The sequence below is a fragment of the Oncorhynchus tshawytscha genome, linkage group LG28, assembly GCF_018296145.1.
Source record: "Oncorhynchus tshawytscha isolate Ot180627B linkage group LG28, Otsh_v2.0, whole genome shotgun sequence".
Lineage (NCBI taxonomy): Eukaryota > Metazoa > Chordata > Actinopteri > Salmoniformes > Salmonidae > Oncorhynchus > Oncorhynchus tshawytscha.
This window is the reverse complement of record NC_056456.1, coordinates 31,312,375-31,329,141: the sequence shown is the minus strand read 5'-3', so window position 1 is coordinate 31,329,141 and position 16,767 is coordinate 31,312,375. Positions and strand designations below refer to the sequence as shown.

Sequence of the window (16,767 nt, the reverse complement as noted above, 5' to 3'; positions counted from 1 at the left end):
GAGCGTGACAAAATCCTAGCATGGTGATTCCAAATAAACAGTGCTGATCCTCAGCGGATCAGCTGGACAAAGTTATGTCTGTCCCACTGTACTATCCTGGCTGTGGGGGAAAGTATGGGGGGCGATGGTGGTGGCTCAGTGCCACCTCTGGTTGATGTTGTCCTGGATTCCTGAGAGGGACAGGCGGATGTATTTGGATGAGATAGTTTAGTCAAAAAGGTTGTTTTGCTCGGCTATGGAGTCCTTACGGGCCAATTTAGGGAGAAACAAAAGCAGGATGTAGCTCTATGGGTCCTTTTCCAACTAAAATCCTTTGCGGTTCTGCAGTTCCGAGGCGTGAAGGAAAAGGTGCAGGCCTAAGGCGGGTTGCCGCCTTGGTGCTTCTGGGCAGCGGCGGACGTCTTGGCACAGACGGCGTGCTGGTTTGAAGGAACGCAGGGTGCAAGCAGATTCTTCTGTGACGCTGGGGAAGAAGCAGTCCTCTCAACCCTAGCTGGAGGCCGGGAGAGGGGGCGTCCTCTCTGGGCCCTCCTTCCCAAGCATTTACTGTGGCAACAGTGCTCCCAAGTGGCTCGGTCAATAAGGGGCAAGTTACTGGTTGCCAAAGTCCCCGAACCCGGTGTGGGCATAATAAACACAGTTCCTTCCTCACATTCAGACACGCGGTTGTCAAAAGTGGTGGAAATGAAAAACAAGTATACATTTTTTAAAAACAATTTTTTTTACCTAAATTATCCTAGGAGATAATATGGCGCTCCCACACTGCCACACTTGTTTCCCATATGGTGTTCATAATGAATCTCAAGAGAAGTTGTTGACTACGGCTCAGAGCTCAGCGCATTCAGTTTCTGGACCTTGCTCTAGACTCGGTACTGAATCACACGTTTTTGTCCCAACAGAGGAGGGTCACATTCCGGCTGGGGCCCTCGGTGCCGTTTCGCTTGTGCCTGTGGTTATTGGGTCTAATGGCCTCTATGATGGCTGTGGTGCCTCTGGGACGTCTGTTGATGCGTATATTTCAGCGCTAGGTGACTGCTAGTGTCTGGACGCATCTCGCCACTGCCATTGGTTGCTTAGGGTTTCCCCGTCGTTGCTATCAATGAGGCATTTCCTTGCGATGTTTTAGGGCCAGCATGTGTTGGTAAGGTCTGACAACAGGAGGATGGTGGCGTACATCAACAGGCAGGGGAGACGAGGTCTCTCTTTCTCCTAAACCTGGCACGTTATCTCCTCATATGGAGCAGAATTTCCTGTCGCTCAGGGCAAAGTATCTTCCTGGATCTCTCCACGTGGGTGCAGATCTACTTTCCAGGGGGTCCTATCTCTAAGCAGTGGAGACTGCACCCCTCAGTGGTTGCCCAGATATGGGACCAGTTTGTCAGGGCCGACGTAAAGCTTTACACATTGCGGGAAAATGTGCATTGTCGACTTCTTCTCAATGAGAGATCTACGCACTTTGTTGTGAGTGGATGCTTGGCATATCAGTGACCTCGGACCCTGCTCTATGCGTTCCTCCAGTGGACCTGATTCAGGCCACTGTGGAGAGGGTCCATCAGGAAGGTCTGTTGTTGATTCTGGTGGCTCCCCGTTGGCCCAGAAAACCCTGATTCCCGGAGATCCTCTGCCTGTTAGGCGGGTTTCTGATGTTCTTGCAAGAGCTTTTTGAGCAGGGCCTTTCTTTTTCCATATTTAAGTTTATGTAGGGACCCGTGGAGGGGTTCCGTGTCATCAGGATCTATTGTCTATTGACACCCAAGGCCGTAGATATGGCTCTGCAGATTTGGCCCCTGAAAGGTTGAATTTGATGACAAGGGGTTTATCCTCAAACGTGATTATGACTATGCAGTTGGGCGTGTGCACCCTCTACGAGAGGGTTGTATATAAGTGGCACGCGTTTGAGGTTTGGTGTCAGGTTAAAGGAGTTTCTGATGTTCTTGCAAGAGCTTTTTGAGCAGAGCCTTTCTTTTTCCATATTCAAGTGTATATGCCAGCCATCTCGGCGTGTCATGTAGGGATTGACGGCTCTACCCAGGGGTCCTATCTGGTGGCACTGGTGGTGTGGTTCCACATTGAGTGAGCCTCCTTTGGAACATTTGTTGTCTGTAGACAAGACTGCCCTGCTAATGGCCTTGGTGTCAGCCAAGCATGTTGGGGATATCCACATGCTATTAGTACACCCCTGTGACTCCAAAGTGTCACAGCAGGTGCCCTGTTGTTTTGGACTTGCAGTTCCTTGTGTGATTTCTGGCATTCCACACTCCTTGGGTCTCTTTGTGAGACTTTTTTGAACCGCGAGGGCATAGCTGTGGAGAGTAGTGGTGCTAAGGTTGCTGCAGCACCCCCTCAAAAATCAGAATAGTAAGATGTATTTTGTTTATCTTCACAAAAGTAGTGCACTGGGCCTTTACTAGTCCTGTATTAGCTGACTGATGTAGCAATCTGTAGGGTCGGCCAAAAAAATATAATTATGCAGCCCCCTCCCCCGTCGGTGACAGAATAGCAGCACCCCCAAACATGTTTCCCGCAGCTATGCGCAAGTGTCTATGGACTTGGGCCAATGTTAGGCAGCGTTTTGTCTGGGTTACCACAGTTTCCCTGTGGGTTTGAGCCTTGGGCTGCCGTGGCAATGCGCAGGCTGCCTTGGTTCATTGTGCGTGTGCGCTTTACCAAGTCACGACAGGTGTTCTGTTGTTTTGGACTTGCGGTTCCTTGTACAAGTTCTGACATGTCAGGCTCGCAAGTTAATTAAGTATTGTTCTTGGAACTGTGGGGTCTATGGACTTGTGCTGCAGTGGCAGCGTGTCAGTGTGCATTGCCAAGTTGCAGCAGGTTCTAGGTCCCTATATGGGGTTCTGACAGTTCAGAATTCTTGGGTAAGTATCAGAGAAAAAGGTGACTTCTGTAAACCCATTTTGCAGCCGGTGGAAGCTGTGTGTGTGCTTGGGCTGTTGTGTGGTACCCTCTGAGCCGGCTTGGAGCATGATTGAAAGTACCCATAGTGTGTTATACCGAGTGACCGACTGAAAGGGAATGTACAGTTATGAATATAACTACTGTTCCCTGAAGGAGTGAACAAGGTATAACCTATTTTGACCCCACGCCATCAGGAGGTTTGGGCTCGCTGAAGAGCAGTACTGAATTTAGGAAGTGTATGCGAGTCCTCATATTATAGCCAGGGAGGTGGGGCTTCTGAGGGCGGGCTCTGCATTAATTGGCCCGTTGGGTTTGATTTCAGTTTGCTTCAGGTGAATAGGATTGGTTGACCCCCTATAACATGTTATACCTTGTTCCCTCCTTCAGGGAACAGTAGTTCTATCTATGTTTTCTAGATAGCATCAGTAGAGTAGGAGATTCCTCCTTGTTTCAGGCACATTGTTCCTATGTTTTTCTCCAGACCAGAACTATTCAGTCTGCAGTCTCGACAATCTAAACACAACTGTTTACTATGGGTTTCAACGCTCTTACTGTACCTGTACGCCTGTCCACCTTGCCAATAAAGAAGTCTACATGCTTTTGACATCATGGATGTTTATTGGGAATAACGTTGACCATGGAATGCTACAATGATATGCATGTTTTTTTCAACACAAATCAGATGACATATTGTTATCTGAACGTATTTCAATAAGACGGTGCGGCAGCATGACCTAGTGGTTAGAGCATCAAACTAGTAACCAAAAGGTTGCCAGATCAAATCCCCGAGCTGACAAGGTACAGGTCTGTCATTCTGCCCCTGAACAAGGCAGTTAACCCACTGTTCCTAGGCCATCATTGAAAATAAGAATTTGTTCTTAACTGACTTGCCTCGTTAAATAAAGCTAAAAACATAAGACAATCATTCTAAATACAGTCCTACTAGCAAAGGGATAGGTGGAAACATGTTTTTTATGATTCATGAAAAAATTATTGTACAGTTTGATGACAATCGATTTTTACCTTTATCCATAACTAGTCCCCTCAATAATGAGAGAGGTATTGGGGTAGGCCCTAGAACGCTCAGCGACCTTAAACAGTCTCGATTGGTTTAAAAGACTGTCAGTCATCCTCTAGCACTACTCTGAGCCCGCCCTTCGGTGACAGGCAATCAAGTGACGCCCAAGGTTCTGCAGGTGCGATACTGGGTACTGCTGCAATAGCGCTGCAGATAAAAACAGGCTTTTCACGGTAAGCCGCAAGCGGTATTATTTTGCGAGTCATTTAAAGAAATGATAGCACTAGAAAGGGTTAGATTATGTTTCTAGATGTAAATCAAAAAGTGGAGAGGGACAATTTATTTGAGAAATAAGGAAGAGTAACCTTCATTTGACATATAGCGAGGCTGGAATGCTTCGCTAGCCTAGTATGCTAGCTAAGCCTAATTGCAGGGAGCCGTGTATGTTTTATTGGATGAACTGATGTTTATGCTGTCAATGCGGCTGTTTAAAAATAATATAGCGTAGGTTTCCTGCCATTACAACAGAAATCATATTGAATGACCAAGAGCAACTGTTATTTGGGAAATAAACATGTTTCGAAATGTTTTTCCCCCCATTGAATGGTGCGCGAGCCATTCGAGCCCACTAGCAATCTTGAGGAAAGCAGCAGCAACTGGCTGGCTGGCTATAAAGATAGGCGTCAAACTAGCTAGATAGCTAGCTGAACAATGGTGACCCAATTGCTTAATTGATCTCCCTGTGACCAAGACCGCTTACCCATGTAAATACAAGTATCTACGTACATTGTATAGCAAATGTCAAGTCAAACCGCCTGATGTAACTGCATGTCCCTGTCCATTCAAGTATACAACATGCGCTAAAATCTATTTTCAAAACACCCAGCCATAGATGGGTTAGCCGATGCTTAGCCTAAGCCCTGCGGTTTCCGCCTTCTTTATCTTGGCGATTTTACTGTCTGAAATGTCCAGGCAATGTAAGCAATGACTATCTACATTTATTTATAACAAAATGTTGTTTTCATTACATTGCTTTACTATGCATGATAAAGATTATTACAGTATCGTTTTTCTGTTTAAACCTTATATGCGCACTAGAATGTGCAGGAGCTGACTATACAGCGCTACAGGACACAGATGTTTCCAAGACTCCCACCTCTCAAGATAGTGTTATGGAAATGTTATGGAGGTCAATCAGTTTTGATCCTGTACTTTAGTGGATTCATTTATTTGAAAGCAGGAGAGGCTTGTCCTCCCCACCATTAGGATCAATAAACGATATATCATAGCATTCCACAAAATTACATTGCTTTAGGCTTCTTTTTTTAAACATCTTCTCTTTATTTGATGAATACATTTGAAGGGTGTGACTAATCTCAAGTCAATCATTTACTAAAAGGCTTTACAGCTCATTGAAAATAGTCAGCATCAATCAGTATGATTTGACTCACTGCCGTTTTTATTGATAGTTGTCTGTCCCTTTCCCAGAGAGGTGTTAGATTATAATTCTCATTCTATTGACCACTGCCGTTGGAAGCGATTAGGAAAATGTCTCCATAGTTATTGGTTTGATGTCAAAACATACTGTCTTATTTCGATGTAGCTATTTTTCATAGAGAAAGTAGATGTTGGATATGGGTGAGCATGAGTGAAAATCATTTGGTAGGTCTACTTACCTGCCCATTTCCTCAGACATTTACCAAAGAGGTGCTCATGGATTTCTCTGAAAAACAATCCTCAGATTGTTGACAAAGCAAATGGATAAATCTACCATTTTGACAGAATAAAAAATATACATTTTTAAATGGGCAACAAAGGCATGAATTACATTTGTCGTCATTCTATCCCCCCAAAGATGGCTTCCGCAACAGCCACTTATGGACAGAAGGAGTCCTCAGACCAGAACTTTGACTACATGTTCAAGATCCTGATCATTGGCAACAGCAGTGTGGGTAAGACCTCCTTCCTGTTTCGCTACGCAGACGACTCATTCACGCCGGCCTTTGTCAGCACGGTGGGCATCGACTTCAAGGTGAAGACCATCTACAGAAACGACAAGAGGATCAAGCTGCAGATCTGGGTAATACAATGACCGTAACTAAATTATATTATTCTTCTGTTGAACACAAATTAGCTCATTTATGTTATTAGGGGTGTTCTTGCTTTAAAAGGATCGCTACACCAAATTACACATTTACCTCATCTAACGGATATATAGTCGGCTAGTTTGGATGAAGAACATACATGACAGATTCAACCATTGTGGTATCTAATCCCCAACCCTGGTCCTGGAGAGCTATTGTACAAGGTGTGCAGGCTTTTGTTTCAACCAAGCACTTAACACACCTAATCCAACGAATAAACTGCTCGACAAGAGCATGATCGGGTGTATTAGAACTGGATCAAAAACATACGTAGCGTTCCAGGACCAGGGTTGGTGAATACTATTTTACCTTGTGAAATATGAATGAGCACAAAGGTCTTGGCAAGTAGGCTAGTTCTCCAAGTTTGTTGGCTATAAAGTAATGGGGGGGACAACTGTATGGGAAATATCCCATGACAATAGGCTAGACCTGAAAGTTATGCTTTTTTTTTAAGAGGGTGTGTTTGTTTAGGATTTTGGCCAGTCAGACCCCTATACTTTCCTGCATGACAGCAGAGGGGGCGGAGAGGAGCAGTATTGGTACACTAGCAGGAGGTTTGTGTCTCCAGTCTCTCTCTCTGTCTCTGTCTGTGGCTCCTGTAAGAAATATGTTTAGTTCTGAAGAAGATTGGTTGTGACACTACGTGTGTCATGGTGGGTCATCTGTATCCACCCCTTTTAGCAGAGTAGACCTCGCTATGGAACAGTGCACACAGCTCAAATCTAGGGTGCTACCTTCATACACAAGAAGGATATTCATATTATAAGGATTATGATTACTGTATCTTGAAACATGTAATTTGAGGATTTGATGACATGCTCACCTAGATCTACATGTTTTTATTGAAATTTGAACGGTGTTCTCAGTTGCTAGATCCGAGGCGCATTTTATTAATGTGTGCAAATCCCCTCTCCCAAGATATTATCTTGATTTATATCCTGCTTGACATGTATGGAATAAATCAAGATTATATGCTGTCAGTGTGGGTTTACTCTATTCATATGATCCTGTGAATATGATCATGTCTCGACGTTATAACATCGCTGAAACCAAAAAAACATGTATGCTGATAAATGTCTAGTTTTCCTAAATCGACCTTGATTCATTTTCTAAAATGTCTATCGTTGCTGTCTCTCCTATGTGCAGCATCATTATGGCCTGGTGACGCCCATAAAACCTGCTTAAACACATCAGAAAATGGTTTTGGGTGCTATTGCATCTCTCTGTGTTATGTTACTGGAGTATCTATCGCACTGCCATCTCACTGCTTGTTTAAAATAGAATCTTACTCTGATATACTGCACTGCTACGTGTGCTGGCTCTAAATTGACACTTCTGACATCATACGGAATATTAAAGTTAGTATCTTTTTTTTCTCCACAACTACAATGTTTAAAGATGGGAGGTTAAACTTAGTGCATTATTTTATGTGGTAGTACATTGCAGGGCTATTTTTGTGCCTGAGTATGTGTGTGTGTATGATATGACTGATTGTGTGATATAACGTGTGCTTCTCTCAGGACACTGCCGGCCAGGAGCGGTACAGGACCATCACCACAGCCTACTACAGAGGAGCCATGGGCTTCCTGCTCATGTATGACATAACCAACGAGGACTCTTTCAATGCCGTGCAGGACTGGTACGGGTCCACTGGGAAATAGCGTGTTTGTCCGTGTATTGTGTTTATGTTCTACAAAAGTTAAATAATTTGATGACCGCACCAATCAAGCGTTAGTTGCTTTGCCTGCTTGAATGAGGGTCCATGCACGCAACTAAACATGTTCAGTATGGGAAGTTATGATAGGAACCTTAATATAACTCCGTTTTTAATGTGTGTCAGGTCCACCCAGATTAAGACGTACTCATGGGACAATGCCCAGGTCCTGCTGGTGGGAAACAAGTGTGACATGGAGGATGAGAGGGTGGTGGCAGCAGACCGGGGCAGGCAGCTCTCTGACCAACTGGGTGAGTTGGAACACTGGACTTAATTACCCAGTAATATAACAGCAACAAGTTATCAGTTTCCTTTCACTACAAAATTAGTTTTATGTTCCTAAACTGCAGTAGTCTCTAAAAGCCGACTGTAGGCAATAGGGACTAGGCTCTTGTTTGACAACTCGACCAACAAATCACGAGGCAGACATGCCAGAATGTGGCGATTCAAAACCAAAGTTTGCAGGCCAAAACCGTTGCAGTTGTTTTGTTTGATTGAAGGTAGTTGATGTAAACTAGCCACTTGTGAAATGCACTCAAATAACCTCTGATCTCAAATCTTGCTAGATACTATTTAGTATTTATTATTATTTTTTTATTTCACCTTTATTTAACCAGGTAGGCTAGTTGAGAAGAAGTTCTCATTTACAACTGCGACCTGGCCAAGATAAAGCATAGCAGTGCGAATAAAGTAGCGATGTAGTTCATCTATGTCATAAAGAGTCCATCATTGATCCTAGTCGCTGTTGCCTAGGGTCGGGTTTAAGGTCATCTGCAGTTACTGTGTACAGTAGTTCTGGGGCAACAATATATGGACAAATTCATGTCAAGTGTTGATGATTACAACAAGTACACATCACTCGTTAGATTTGAACGTCTCTTAATTAATCAGACATCTGTCTTTCCTCTCCTCTGCAGGCTTTGAGTACTTTGAGTGCAGTGCCAAGGACAACATCAACGTGAAGCAGACGTTTGAGCGGCTGGTGGACATCATCTGTGAGAAGATGTCGGAGAGCCTGGACAACGCCGACCCTGCCGTCACAGGGGCCAAACAGGGGCCCCAGCTCACCGAGCAGCCCGAACGCCCCCACCAGGACTGTGCTTGCTAAACACACCATACACAAAAACACACACACACACACCTGACCTCTCACACACCCCCTTCCTACAACCTTCTCAGCTGGTGGAAGAGGTCTGTGATGGGTTTGTGTTTGGATTGAAAATCCGAAAAACTCCATTCTGTATTTCAGTCCCCCGTCTATCTATAGGTGTTCTACTGTAAGTCCAAAGTTCACATTCCTCTCACTCCCCTTACTGCGGCCTCGAACCTGAAAGGATTGACTTTTTTCAAAGGGCCACATTGCTGATTATCTGTTTACTGTTGATAGCTTTGCTGTTTTTTTTTTTTAATATGTCCCCGATTTGGCTGGTGACAGAACATATTAAGCCACCAAATCCATTGGCGTGAGTGAGGTATGGTCCAAATTTGTGATAACAAAAATTGGATGAGATTGTGTTTTCGAACATTTCCGACCAAAATCCCATGCATATTGGTTATCAGTCATGGTCATTTTCTAATATTTTTTTCATTGCGGAATTTAAGAAAAAGAAAACGATGTGTTAAGTACTGGTCCTTATTATTGTTTATTTTTTATTTATTTATTTATTGTTCATTTTCCCCCCCTCACAAACCTTGATATAGAGAATATTGATTGATGGATAAAGGTGTCTTAAGTATAAGAGAACAGTATGTATAAATGTTCAGACATTAATGAATATACATTTTAAAATGTGAAAATATATAAACAAATAGTAAACAATTACAATATTTATGTATACATATCTGTGCATTGTGAGAGGTGTGTGTTTAATTTTTTTTTCATGGAACTTCTGTAAGCTGTTGTGGGCCACGCCCCTCTGAATCAAACTGGTTTGTTTTGCTTTAAGAACGTAGCATGTGTGAAGAACAGTTAAATGAAGCTTCTAATTTCTCGTCAGTGTATAACACTGCTTCTCTACAGCACAATTACCTCTTATTCATGTGTACAACACACACACACAGAACGACACTGGGTACAGCACCCTTATACTACATCACGTTCCAATCACTTCCCGGTGTCTGGCAGTCTGTGGTTTGTTTATTTTTTGAGGAGGAAATACTTTTTTTTAAAGCATGTTCAATGTCATGTTTGTGTGATTTTGCTGTTTCAGTGTAGAGAGAATTGCTTGTTGGCATATACATGAGGAAAACAGAACTAGCTAGAGCCAAACGAAATGCACTCGGGCACATGAAGACATTGTCACGGCCATCTATATTTATACACAGTATATTTATTAATGAAGTAGGTTTTTCGTAGGTTGTTTGCGGGCTGCACTATCACAGTTTAAAAAAGACGGTTATATCAGTATTGAAAAAAAGATTGGTTCAAAATTGAAATTAAAGTGTTGACATACTCCAGACTGAGACACATCCATTTTACTGTATGTTCTCCTGATCATGTACGAGCTGTTGCAATGGGAAATACTTATGTCCATGTTTTTAAACCAACCATGAAGCCGTTAGTGTGGGTGTAATAATGCTAGTGTAAATACTGTATTCCTCTCAGAGCAATACTGTGTCAAATTCCAGTCTCCTGGTTCTCCTTGATGGAAAATATTAACAGCCAACAAAGCATGTCTTTAACAAATACTGTTTGCTAGAAGGATTTAGGCAGGGTTTATGCTATCCGGGATCCTTGGGACGTCCCTGCACTAAACTTTAGCTTAACCCGCACCTGCACCCTAACCTTTTAACCATAACACTTACCTAACCATGAACGTAACCATTTTAAAATGTCAACTTCAATGTCCCAAGGATCCCTCATAGCAGACCCTTTAGACAGCTTTGCTTAGGTCTTTCCAAAAATGACACCCGCTAGGACAAGACTTAGACATTTTTTAGGGCTGAATAAAAGGCCTGTCATATTGTAGTAATGATAGAGAAGCATTTGGCATGTATGCCTACACTGTGGCAATTTTCAAAAAGGGTAAAGTGTTCGAAGTAGGATCAGTACTTATCACATCCTATTATTTATACTGCATTGGGTAACTTTAGTTTTGTTGATTGTGTTTCGCTACAACTGTAAACTTGCCTCTGATTTAGGTATGTATTCAATTCAGCTAGCTCTCTCTTAGCTCTCCATCCTATCTTCCCCCTGTAAATAATGTTTCTTTCTTGGGTTTTAGTCATGTGAATTGTGCTGTAACACTAACTCCAGGTTTGATAAAACAAGGAATTAATAAACAAAACATAAAAGCATTGTGTGAAAAATGAGTCAACATTTATTCAAATCTGTCTTTGAGGCACATTTTTGTGTTGGGTGTACAGTAGCGTCTTGGCCCAAACTGACAATGGTATTACCCTCATCAAGCCAATAGGTGGCATAATAGTGTAGGACTTCCACTGCTACCTACAGGTTTTACCCCTTTTTATTTATTTCAATGTAACAAAGCCTGTAATACAACAGGATAGGGGGGAACAATATGCACCTATTCTACACTAATCCATTGCTGGTAGAGGCTATAATAAATAGCTGGCACAATGTGTAATAGGACAGGAACTGAAATAAAGTACAGTTGGTCCACAACAACATTTGACAACAGAATAAACAATTCATAGAATTTAATAAAACAGCATTGAGAGGTCAAATCCCGTTCAAAATGGCTACATAGGGCCAACAACGAAGGCTACATTCATGGATAGCGACAGATACACAGAGTTGCACAACATTAAATTACTGTAGCCAACACGAGCTTACAAGACATGCACAATTCATATTTGCAGAAAATATAAAAGACAGTATGCAAAATAAGACATGTTTTAGTAAATAAAATATACATTTGTCATTGGTAAATAAGTGCTTGTAAACAAGTAAGGCATTATATATTACACAGTGGATGACATGCGCTCACTGACATTCTGGTTTTTAGGTGCACTCATTGAGATTGTCCAGTTTACATGCAGATAATGCTATCCTTGTTCGGCTATGTATTATTGTCCATTGGAGAGCTGATAGTGCATTTTCCTCTGAAGAGGGCAGCAAAATGAGTCTGTTAGCCACATTTTTTAAGAGAGACCCATAGTGTTCCAGTTCTAATGGATTTTCAGCAATGAGTTTGTATTCTATTAGAACAGGCAAATAGCCTACTGGGTTTCAGTTAGTCCATATCCCCAAAGGATAACGAACCCCATGGTGGTGGGTACCTCATAGGCCTACATTGTCCTCTAGTAAGCTTGATCTTGGTTTTGGAGAAGTTGACATCCATTACTGACATGGTTCATAACCTTTTGTTTCAACTGGGCCACTTGCTCTCTAAGCACACTGGCTGTGGAGGCCAGTTCAGTGTTCTGTGTCTTAAGGTTTTTGACCTTGTCTTCAAGACGTGATATTCTCTCCAGTTTTCTTTTGCGGCACTTGGACGCCGCTATTCTGTTGCGCAGCTTTTTCCTCTCTGCTTTGATGCGCTCCTGGTTGTCCATGTCAATAGGAGACAAAGGCGGGCTATCTCCAAAGCACTGCATGTCGGGGACCGTCTGCGGCTCGTCCTTCAACGCCTGGAGTCGTGACAGAGCCGCCGCAGCCGCCTGTTGATGCGCGCTCATCAGATGAGAAGGTGGTGGTGGGAATGGAATTGTATCCGTGGAATAATTCACTGTGCTGCCCAGTGGGCTATTACCATAGCCGTTCAACGTCGTGTACACTGGCAGATCTGACGGCAAGCCGATTGGGGCTGCGTTGGAGCTGATAAGGTCCAGTCTGTCCGGCGGTACGCACGTCCCCTCGCTCAGCTGGTTCTGCTTGTGAAGATCCTCAAGCGCCTTCACGAAGCCTTCGGCAAATTCCTGTTCGTCACTGGCTGACTTTGGGTAGAGGAACTGAGAGGTTGGGATCGTGGTAACCATTCCATTCGATTGGATAATCAATCGTTCAAGGTCCGGAGTCGCCAATTTCAAGAGTCCCAAGTCCGGGGAGTTCAGAATTCCCTCTGCGTCCCGGAGATTCGGTTTCAGAATCGAGCTTTGGTCATCCAGGTTTAGACTAATTTCTTTCTTCATCATGCTGTTGTAGGAATAGAGTCTTGAAATCCCTCGAGTATTCAACACATTACAAGGGTAGAGGGTTGTTTCCATTCTAACCCCTCACACGAGGGTATGTTGAGGTTTACGCATAAACTAAGGCGATTCAACCGTTAAACTCCGGCAATAAAACACACAGTTCAGGTTACAGTTTCCTGTATTTTTCCTATCTTCAAACTCTGGTTCCCCTTTACCTGTACCCCTGAGGCTAAAACAATAGTCGTGGCTTGGCTTTTCCTGTTCTTCTCGCCCGTATGAACTCTTTTCACAGATGGCACAACTGGTATGCGTACACCCAACCCTCTGCTTGTTTTTTACCCCTAAAAATTCCATTATGTCACTTTAGCGCGCTAAGATTGGCCCAAAATGACGTTCGTTTCCGGTCTGATTTAAATAAGGGGCCGAACCAATCCATATTGCCATGGAGACTTTAGGTAAACTGCAAACAGTGCGGTGCATTGTGGTTTGATGTCATAAAATAGAACGCTCAGGGTCGCCAAAAGAAACTAGGGAGGGGCACATAAGGTTTCTTCAGCTATCTTGACTAGTCCAGTCTTTAGAGGAACTTAGACAATGTTCCCACGCCAACTTGACAGCTGTATGTGAATGAACACACGTATAAACATTTATCAGCCACAAACGTGTGTGTGTCATTGTGTCAGTCTATTCTTCATTGCAAGTGATCTATTTTGGTTACAATTCCAGACATTCTCACAGTTCTGTCCAGTTTAGGATATATGATGACAAAGTAGACTAAGATACATCTGGGGATACATTGTAGCAAGTCAAGGCACAAAAACATGGGCTCAGGAATCATAGGTATGCAGTCAGTCACTGAATGGAAACATTTGACCTCAAATTGCTGACATTAGTCGTTTAATACTGTGTCTTCCGATCCAAACACATTTCTAATAGAGATTGCACAGCTTGGTGCAAATAAACTAAGAGGTGGTTTATTGGGGAAGTAATTACCAGTATGTTTTAACATAAATGAGGAAGGAGATACTGCAGAGGGATAAGGAAACCATGCTGTTTTTTAGAAGCCAATGTTTGACAAAGAACTCAACTCAAAATTCTTAGAATGGTTAGTAGCCTATACACTGAGTACAAAACACCCATTCTTTCCATGACAGACTGACCAGGTGAATTGAGGAAAGCAATGATCCCTTACTGATGTCACTTGTTAAATCAACTTCAGTCAGTGTAGATGAAGGAGAGGAGACAGGATAAAGAAGTATTTTTAGGCCTTGAGACAATTGAGATATGGATTGTGTATGTGTGCCATTCACAGGGTGATTTAAGTGCCTTTGCATGGGGTATGGAGGTAGGTGCCAGGTCCACCGGATTGAGTGTGTCAAGAACTGCAACGCTGCTGGGTTTTCCAGTGTGTATCAAGAATGGTCCACCACCAAAAGGACATCCAGCCAGCTTGACACAGCTGTGATAAGCATTGGAGTCAACATAGGCCAGCATCCCTGTGGAACGCTTTTGACACCTTGTAGAATTGAGGATGTTCTGAGGGCCAAAGGGAGTGCAACTCAATATGGGGCGATTAGGCCTGGCTCGCAGTCGGCGTTCCAAATCATCCCAAAGGTGTTCGATGGGGTTGAGGCCAGGGCTCTGTGCATGCCAGTCAAGTTCTCGCTTTGTGCAGGGGGGCATTGTCATGCTGAAACAGGAAAGGGCCTTCCCCAAACTGTTGCCTCAAAGTTGGAAGCACAGAATCGTCCAGAACGTCATTGTATGCTGTAGCGTTAAGATTTCCTTTCAGATCTAGCCCGAACCATAAAAATCAACCCCAGACCATTATTCTTCTTCAACCAAACTTTATAGTTAGCACTTTGCATTTGGGCAGGTAGCGCTCTCCTGGCATCCACCAAACCCAGATTCATCTGTCACGTTGCCAGATGGTGAAGCGTGATTCATCACTCCAGAGAATGCGTTTCCACTGCTCCAGAGTCCAATGGCTTCGAGCTTTACACCACTCTAGCCGACTCTTGGTGATCTTAGGCTTGTGTGCAGCTATTCGGTCATGGAAACCCATTTCATGAAGCTCCCGACGAACATTTATTGTGCTGATGTTTCTTCCAGAGGCAGTTTGGAACTCGGTAGTGAGTGTTGCAACCGAGGAAAGATGGTTTTTACACGTTATGCACTTCAGTACTCGGTGGTCACGTTCTGTGAGCTTGTGTGGCCTACCACTTTGTGGCTGAGCCGTTGTTGCTCCTAGTCATTTCCACTTCATCATAACAGCACTTACAGTTGACCTGGGCAGCTCTAGCAGTGCAGAAATGTAATGAACTGACTTGTTGGAAAGGTGGCATCCTATGACCGTGCCACACTGAAAGTCACTGAGCTCTTCAGTAAGGCCATTTTACTGTCAATGTTTGTCTATGGAGATTGCATGGCTGTGTGTTCGATTTTATATAACTGTCAGCAACGGGTGTGGCTGAAATCGCAGAATCCACTAATTTGAAGAGGTGCCCACATACTTTGTATATATAGAGTATCTGCCCAGAAATATCAGACATCTGCTGGTTAAGGCATGAGAGATCTACCACCTCGGAACAGAAAGCCCCAAACGGTGATGGCTGTCTGCTATTGCTATGAATAGCCCAGCACAGTGGGTGGTACTAGGCAGGCATAATAGCCAATAACCCCCCGTAGGAAGGGAAGATGTACTGTCTGCATCAACACCACAGAATAGCAAGGGCATCATTTGTTTCCATGGCAATGTTGACATAGGCTGTGACGCAAAAGCAGGTGAATGATTGGGGGAAGGGGTTTGAGGTTGTTGAAGACTGCAGTGCACGATGCAAGGGTGGTGGATGGGGGGATCGCAATGTGTGTGTGGTGTGTTTATAGGTGGGCATCAATATTCAGATATACATCTTCCAGCATTTTGTATATGGTGTATTAAATAGCCTTTGATGCTTTGTTCAGGGAAAATCAGATTTTGTAGAATAGAATTAATTCAAGATACATATGGTTAGGATGTCATCAATTGAAAGATGTTCCATTAGTGAAGTCATCTCCCTTTGATGTCTCTTTTTTGGAATAGATTGCACCTTCCTTCACAGCACATTAAAAACAAACCCCAACAAAAAGCTTCCTATTTTGACAGAAACAACTGCCTTTTATTTTCTATCCATATTCACCATGACATTTAGAATCAGGCATTCAGAAGGCAGTGGCTAGAACGTATGAGTCATGTCCTGAAACAGGGGTGTGGACTGAATACAAACCATAAGTTGTTGTGGTGAACAGATATCAAAATGGGAATGCCTTTATGAAAACATAAACACCAACCCAGATGGTTTTAAAGAGTATTTCAACATAATACAAATGTATACAAATGTTTTTCATTATATATATTTTACTGATTTATTTCTTGCTTTACAGAAATGTGATAAAGCTAAGATGAGAGTTAAAGTGAGACATAACAGCATTTACAGCTTGTACTGAAGTGTACAATAGCTGACACAATGAATACCCTACCAGGTGCTATGACTTTAAAGGCCTCTACAGCTGGGATTGCTAAATTCTGCTGAAGCTGTCCCAATTTTGCGAGTTGGGAAAACATTTGATTTTATTATAGGCAAAGTGTCAATGTTACCAAATAAAGCAATTATAAATGCATGGGGGAAATAAATCTGAGTCTGAACATAAGAATTGAAAGGCCAAATAAACAAAAATGTATTTATTAAAACGTACCATCTTATGGCTTTGGAAAGCCTTTAAAAATGTATCAATATGTACTTCAAGGTCTCAATAGAGAAGACGCCGATTGAACGCTACTATTGGACACCGCTAACTAGCTAGGCATTTCACATCGGTTACACTCACCCCTCTTTGACCTCCAC

At 43.0% G+C, this 16,767-nt stretch overlaps 2 protein-coding genes across 2 annotated transcripts; one reads left to right on the top strand and one right to left on the bottom strand.

Annotated features, from left to right (window-relative positions):
* The first annotated feature begins 4,056 nt into the window (after window positions 1-4,056).
* On the top strand, window positions 4,057-11,086 carry LOC112244657 (ras-related protein Rab-3A). Its single transcript, XM_024412388.1, has 5 exons — window positions 4,057-4,164; window positions 5,787-6,011; window positions 7,596-7,714; window positions 7,916-8,040; window positions 8,707-11,086. Exons 2-5 carry the CDS (start codon window positions 5,787-5,789, stop codon window positions 8,895-8,897), a joined length of 660 nt encoding a protein of 219 aa, XP_024268156.1. The 5' UTR covers window positions 4,057-4,164; the 3' UTR covers window positions 8,898-11,086.
* LOC112244656 (transcription factor jun-D) lies at window positions 11,087-13,211 on the bottom strand. The gene has a single exon (XM_024412387.2). It carries the CDS (start codon window positions 12,956-12,958, stop codon window positions 12,053-12,055), a length of 906 nt encoding a protein of 301 aa, XP_024268155.1. The 5' UTR covers window positions 12,959-13,211; the 3' UTR covers window positions 11,087-12,052.
* Window positions 13,212-16,767: the final 3,556 nt, after the last annotated feature.